This window comes from Oncorhynchus kisutch, linkage group LG7, assembly GCF_002021735.2.
Source record: "Oncorhynchus kisutch isolate 150728-3 linkage group LG7, Okis_V2, whole genome shotgun sequence".
In the NCBI taxonomy this organism is placed as follows: Eukaryota; Metazoa; Chordata; class Actinopteri; order Salmoniformes; family Salmonidae; genus Oncorhynchus; species Oncorhynchus kisutch.
Genome location: NC_034180.2, coordinates 886,999 through 894,562, shown reverse-complemented (window position 1 = coordinate 894,562; position 7,564 = coordinate 886,999). Strand labels below are relative to the sequence as shown.

At 45.2% G+C, this 7,564-nt stretch overlaps 1 protein-coding gene across 4 annotated transcripts in view; it reads left to right on the top strand.

Moving 5' to 3' along the window:
* Positions 1 to 744: 744 nt before the first annotated feature.
* LOC109876823 (protein FAM13A) overlaps positions 745 to 7,564 on the top strand; it is an 83,377-nt gene continuing 76,557 nt past the window's right edge. For all 4 annotated transcript variants that reach the window (XM_031828303.1, XM_031828301.1, XM_031828302.1 and 1 more), the window contains exon 1: positions 745 to 1,033. In XM_031828303.1, the coding sequence (XP_031684163.1) occupies positions 1,007 to 1,033 (27 nt within the window). In that variant the 5' untranslated portion in view covers positions 745 to 1,006. The remainder of the gene's footprint in view (positions 1,034 to 7,564) is intronic.

Genomic DNA, 7,564 nt, shown 5'->3' with positions numbered 1-7,564 from the left:
GGGAAATGATCCGATCCTGTCAGGGCAGATTGATCCTTCCGTCTACACTCATTAAGGTTTAACACTACAGTATTTATACACTGCAGGCCCCAAGATGTTTCATCATATATTTCAGTCATTTAGCAGATGCTCTTAGCAGATGCTAACCAGTGTGACTTAAATGAGAAATGAGGGTTAAGTGCCTTGCTCATGGGCACATCGGCTGATACAGTATTTCACCTAGTCGGCTCGGGGTTTCAAACCTGGCCCAACGCTCTTAGCCGCCAGGCTACCTGCCACTCCAGTAGGGAGGTCTAATACACTGCTGCACCACAGTACCTTATGGACATTAGGATTATACTGTGTATACCAGTACAGATGATTGAGGGAATACTTTTAGCATAATGTCTGCATATCAAACTCCTATTCTCACCATGTAGAAATATTGTAAGTAATGTGATCATGATTCATGTTGGAATTGCTTCCATTCTGGATCTTTGAATAAAATCCTTATTTTGCATATTTTCCCACTTCTGGAACAGTAATGTGATTCTACATATTCATTTACAAGGATGATAAAATCCCCCTTTCCTCCCCAGCCTTAGTATACAGTCATCCATTCTCCCTCCTGACTCAGCCAAATCCTACAGGCAGACTCTTCAAAATGATATTCCTTTAGTCACATGACCCATCCGCTCAGCCAATGAGAGCGCGAGGCTCAGATTTCAGCCCAGGAGGAGACAGCCAGCCACTAATCTGTGTTTCAGAACAGGGGGTTGTAAAACAAGGAATCTCCTGTGTAGACTGGAGTCTTTACCCATTGTTCCACACTCTACCATGGATTATTTTTGCTGTTGATTGGGGACTTTTGGATGGCACTAGTCTGGGTGAAAGGGTTTGCCAGCTTTGGGCAAGGTTTAGGCGGTGTGTATCCGGGACAGTTGTGAAGACAGGGAGAAGAAGGAGGGTGGATAGTCATTTTTCTTCATCCTTCTTTTCTGCAGACTGCAGGCATTTCCCTGAGAGAATGGGGGCTGGAGCGCTCACCATCTGTGTAAGTAGCTACAAAGCCTTTTTCCTCAGCCGACCCGGCTGGCAGGCACAGGGGCTTCTATCTCGGTGGCAAGGCGCTTTATGGATATATAACGGGACACTTTTACAGTTCACTCAGCCATAGGCAGCACACTCTGTGTGTGTGTGTGTGTGTGTGACAGCGAGAGTTGGCTTTTACATCGGTCTGGGCACAGAGAGAGTCTTTTTAAAATGTCTTCTAGCTGTCACAGTTCTGCAGTCTGTTTCTTCCTGGCACTGAAACACTGTCCTCTCTCTCTACATCTCCCTCCACTTTCAAAATAACTTTATTTAGGTTACTGAACACAAACATGCATCAGAGTAACAGGGACAAGACGTGTTTACTGAAAGTGAAGAACGTTCTCCAGCACTGTGTGTTCAGTAGGTAGACCAAGCTTTTCTCTCCCTGGTAACTCTTACTCGACATCACGTAATTCTGAGTCAGACTTCCCTAATGGGCTACAACACATAAACCCAGTAGAGATGGCATCATGGCAGCATGACTAGAACAGTGCTACCTTTATGCTAACTAACTCTATCTGAGTCCATGTTCCTTAGCAATGATCCAGTGACTCAGTTTTTAAAAGGGAGTCTGTAATGAAAGTCGTTATGACGAACTCTTTAAAAAATATCCATCTCGCACAAGGAACATTTGAGGAATATTATGAGTAAACCCTAGTCCATTCCTTCAATAGTCTCTGGATTACTTGCCTTATAAGGACAACAACTACCCCATAGTATGAAGTCTGTGATACGAGCTAGACACTACTTCAGACTTCTAGTTGAGCAGCAGTTGTTACTGCTAGGACTGTTTTTCCTGTGGTGCTGCCATACCAGTTGCTCTTACAGTCACCCACATTGGGAGAGACAAAGAGGGGGAGGGAACAAGAGGAAGCATGCTAGGGCATGCTATCCCCCTCTGTGAGTCAGTTAAGGAGGCAGCCAAACTTCTGTGTGGTCTAAAATCACCATACAATTGATTTATTCGCAAAAAGCTGTGTAAATGAGAATAGGCTCTCGCATCCCATCTAGGTACACTTAGGAGTAATGGTGGACTTTAAAAGAAGTGTTCACAAGTAGTTGAAGAGTGTATGGACTACTCTCTTCAACACTCAACAGTTGCTACAAATGTAGGATCTTAATTTGAGCCAGTTTGCTACAGCTGGAAAATAATTATCCAGCATCAGGAAATGTGAATTATTATGTGGATTATAATTCATGAACATTCCAGGGGTTGATGCCTTTTTTTGTAAGGGAAGGTCAAGTCTGAAATTTCGGGGTGCAAATGACAAACTTCAGAAACCTTTTAAAACATCAAATGCACGACAAGTTTTAAATTTCCTGCAGGTGATCAAATTATCATCCTTCATCTGTACTGTCACGACCCTCCAGGTGTTTATAGGAAGCCATTCTTTTACAGCGTCAAGAGGTTGTAGCAGTAGTGCGATAATGTCCCTCTGGTCCTCTGGGGGAGGAGAGAGGGATGATGACAGGAGAGGGGATAAGGGGTTAAAAGGGCTAAACACAATATAATGGTCGAGTCAACAATAGAGTAGCAAGCTAGAGGCCATTAGGTATTAGCTTGCATTTCCTTTCATGTGTATGTACTATGTAGTTGAAAGATTATAGTAGTTAACAAGAATCATTAAAAGCATTACACTGATAAGTAAGTAAAGTTGGTGTGTGTGAGAGAGAGAGAGAGAGAGAGAGAGAGAGAGAGAGAGAGGCGTTAAATTCTACACCCACCTAAAAGGAAGCGATTCCCAAACCTTCCATAACAAAGCCATCGCCTACAGAGAGATGAAGCTGGAGAAGAGTCCCCTAAGCAAGCTGGTCCTGGGGCTCTGTTCACAAACAGACCCCACAGAGCCCCAGGACAGCAACACAATTAGACCCAACCATATCAGGAGAAAACAAAAAGAGAATTACTTGACACATTGGAAAGAATTAACAAAAACCAGAGCAAACTAGAATGCTATTTGGCCCTAAACAGAGAGTACACAGTGGCAGAATATACTTGACCACTGAGACTGACACAAAATGAAGGAAAGCTTTGACTATGTACAGACTCAGTGAGCATAGCCTTGCTATTGAGAGAAGCCGCCGTAGGCAGACATGGCTCTCAAGAGAAGACAGGCTATGTGCACACTGCCCACAAAACGTGTTGGAAACTGAGCTGCCAAACGTATGACCATATTAGAGACACAAACTCAGCAAAAAAAGAAATATCCCTTTTTCAGGACCCTGTCTTTCAAAGATAATTCGTAAAAATCCAAATAACTTCACAGATCTTCATTGTAAAGGGTTTAAACACAGTTTTCCATGCTTGTTCAATGAACCATAATCAATTAATGAACATGCACCTGTGGAACGTTCGTTAAGACACTAACAGCTTACAGACGGTAGGCAATTAAGGTCACAGCTATGAAAACGTAGGACACTAAAGAGGCCTTTCTACTGACTCTGAAAAACACAAAAAGAAAGATGCCCAGGGTCCCTGCTCATCTGCGTGAACATGTTTTAGGCATGCTGCAAGGAGGCATGAGGACTGCGGATGTGGACAGGGCAATAAATTGCAATGTCCGTACTGTGAGACGCCTAAGACAGCGCTACAGGGAGACAGGACGGACAGCTGATCGTCCTCGCAGTGGCAGACCACGTATAACAACACCTGCACAGGATCGGTACTTCCGAACATCACACATGCGGGACAGGTACAGGATGGCAACAATAACTGCCTGAGTTACACCAGGAATGCACCCTTGCTTAGACTGTCTGCAATAGGCTAAGAGGGGCTGGACTGAGGGTTTGTAGGCCTGTTGTAAGGCAGGTCCTCACCAGACATCACCAGCAACAGCGTCGCCTATGGGCACAAACCCACCATTGCTGGACCAGACAGGACTGGCAAAAAGTGCTCTTCCCTGACGAGTCACGGTTTTGTCTCACCAGGGGTGATTCGCATGGTTGTATTCGCATTTATCGTCGAAGGAATGAGTGTTACACCGAGGCCTGTACTCTGGAGCGGGATCGATTTGGAGATGGAGGTTCTGTCATGGTCTGGTGCGGTGTGTGTCACAACATCATCGGACTGAGCTTGTTGTCATTCAGGCAATCTTAATGCTGTGTGGTACCCTTCCTGCAGGCTCATCCTGATATGTCCCTCCAGTATAACAATGCCACCAGCCATACTGCTCGTTCTGTGTGTGATTTCCTGCAAGACAGGAATGTCAGTGTTCTGCCATGGCCAGCGAAGAGCCCGGATCTCAATCCCATTGTGCACGTCTGGGACCTGTTGGATCGGAGGGTGAGAGCTAGGGCCATTCCCAGCAGAAATGTCCGGGAACTTGCAGGTGCCTTTGTGGAAGAGTGGGGTAACATCTCACAGCAAGAACTGGCAAATCTGGTGCAGTCCATGAGGAGGAGATGCACTGGAGTAATTAGTGCAGCTGGTGGCCACACCAGATACTGACTGTTACTTTTGATTTTGACCCCCCCCCCCCCCCCCCCTGTTCAGGGACACATTATTAATTTCTGTTAGTCACATGTCTGTGGAACTTGTTCAGTTTATGTCTCAGTTGTTGAATCTTGTTGTGTTCAGACAAATATTTACACATGTTAAGTTTGCTGAAAATGAAAGCAGTTGACAGTGAGAGGACATTTATTTTTTTGTTGAGTTTATTTCCCCCAGATTACACAGACCCACAAAAATTTAGAAAACAATTTTGATAAACTCTCATATCTATTGGGTGAAATACCACAGTGTACAATCACAGCAGCAATATTTGTGACCTGTTGCCACAAGAAAAGGGCAATCAGTGAAGAACAAACACCATTGTAAATACAACCCATATTTATGTTTATTTATTTTCCCTTTTGTACTTTGTCACATCGTGTATGTAGGTGGCAGGGAAGTCAGGCGCAGGAGAATCAAATTCAGTATCAATGGATTATTTTTATAACTTAAAACACAAACTCCAAAACCAAAGTCCATAATGAAATAAATGTGGGTACAAGAACCCGTCGCACACCAATCCATAAAACATGAACATAACAACAAACAATCTCTGACAAGGACATGAGGGGAAACAGAAGGTTAAATACACAACATATAATGAATGGGATTGGAACCAGGTGTGTAAGAAGACCAGACAAAACCAATAGAAAATGAAACATAGATCAATGTTGGCTAGAAGGCCGGTGACGTCGACCGCCGAGCACCACCCAAACAAGGAGAGGCAAGGAGAGGCAAGTCGTGACATTTTAAATATTTGCATATTGTTACAACACTGTATATGGACATAATATGACATTTGAAATTTCTTTATTATTTTGGAACATGTGTGTAATATTTACTGTTCATTTTTTTATTGTTTATTTCACTTTTATTTATCCAGTTCACTTGCTTTGGTAATGTAAACATATGTTTCCCGTGCCAATAAAGCCCCTTGAATTGACAGAGAGAGTGTTACGGTTTTCTAGGTGTGAAGGAGAGTCGGACCAAACTGCAGCGTGTAGATTGCGATCCATGTTTAATGAGCAACGTACAACACGAATAAACACAAACACTACAAAACAAAGAACGTAACGAAAACCGAAACAGCCTAATACTGGTGCTAACTAACATAGAGGACACTAAGGACAATCACCTACGACAAACTCAAAGAATATGGCTGCCTAAATATGGTTCCCAATCAGAGACAACGATAAACACCTGCCTCTGATTGAGAACCACTCCAGACAGCCATAGACTTTGCTAGATAACCCCACTAGCTACAATCCCAACATACACACCAAAACCCCAAGACAAAACACACCACAATACAAAAACCACATGCCACACCCTGGCCTGACCCAATACATGAAGATAAACACAAAATACTTAGACCAGGGCGTGACAGAGAGAGAGAATGGGGATAGAGAGGGAGGTTGAGAGAGATATAGAGGAGGGGGAGAGAGGGAGGGAGAGATGGACAGAGACAGAGAAGGGGGGACAGAGACAGAGAAGGGGGGAGAGAGAGAAAGGTTAAAGAGTTGTATTTGATTGTGCCACTTTATAAGCTGAGTGAGTAGTACACTTATCCCTTACTCTAGGTCACTGTCTCAGTGAGTCACCAGTGTGTGTTTATATGTGTGCATGTGTGCATGGCGTGCGTCTGTGTGTGCAGATTTAGGGGACATCTGCTTGCAACGGCTTGTGTCACTGACAGGCAGATTAGCTCAGACAGGGCTTAGCTCTTAAATACCTGCGCAGGAGCGTACTGGAGACGTACTGGAGACGTAACCAGAGACGTACTGGAGACGTATTGGAGACGTACTGGAGACGTACTGGAGACGTAACCGGAGACGTAACCGGAGACGTACTGGAGACGTACTGGAGACGTAACCGGAGACGTATCGGAGACGTACCGGAGACGTTCCAAGTCTGGCTATTTAATCCTCTATACCAGGGGTTCCCACACTTTTTCACTCAGGCCCCATTTCCAGCATTGGGTAACATCCCACACCCCCCTGTGCACGCACCACGTCTATTTCTATGATAGTCTCTTGGCGCGCTCCACTACAGCCCTGTTGATGTGAATGGGGGCGTGTTCGGCCTGCCTTTTCCTGTAGCCCACAACAATCTCCTTTGTCTTGCTCATGTTAAGGGAAAGGTTGTTGTCATGGCACCACACATCCAGGTCTCTGATCTCCTCCCTATAGGCTGTCTCATCATTGTTGGTGATCAGGCCTACCACCGTTGTGTCGTCAGCAAACTTAAGGATGGTGTTGGAGTCGTGCTTGGCCACACAGTCGTAGGTGAACAGGGAGTATAGGAGGGGACTGAGCACGTACCCCTGAGGGGCCCCTGTGTTGAGGATCAACGTGGTAGATGTTTTGTTGCCTACCCACACCACCTGGGGCGGCCCATCAGGAAGTCCAGGATCCAGTTGCAAAGGGAGGTGTTTAGTCCCAGTGTCCTTAGCTTAGTCATGAGCTTTGTGGGCACTATGGTGTTGAACGCTGAGCTGTAGTCAATGAACAGCATTCCCACATAGGTGTTCCTTTTGTCCAGGTGGGAAAGGGCAGTGTGGAGTGTGATTGAGATTGCGTTACCTGTGGATCTGTTGAGTGGTAGGCAAATTGGAGGGGTCTAGGGTTTCTGGGATGATGGTGTTCATGTGAGGCCTGACCAGCCTTTCAAAGCATTTCATGGCTACCGACATGAGTTGAGACGTACTGGAGATGTACTGGAGATGTACTGGAGACATACTGGAGATGTACTGGAGACATACTGGGGATCTACTGGAGACGTACTGGAGACATACTGGGGATCGACTGGAGACGTACTGGAGATCTACTGGAGACATTCTTGAGACATTCTGGAGGTCTACTTGAGATCTACTCAAGATGTACTGGAGACGTACTGGAGATGTACTGGAGATGTACTGGAGATCTACTGGAGACGTACTGGCGATCTACTGGAGACGCACTGGCGATCTACTGGAGACGTACTGGAGATATTCCAAGTCTGACT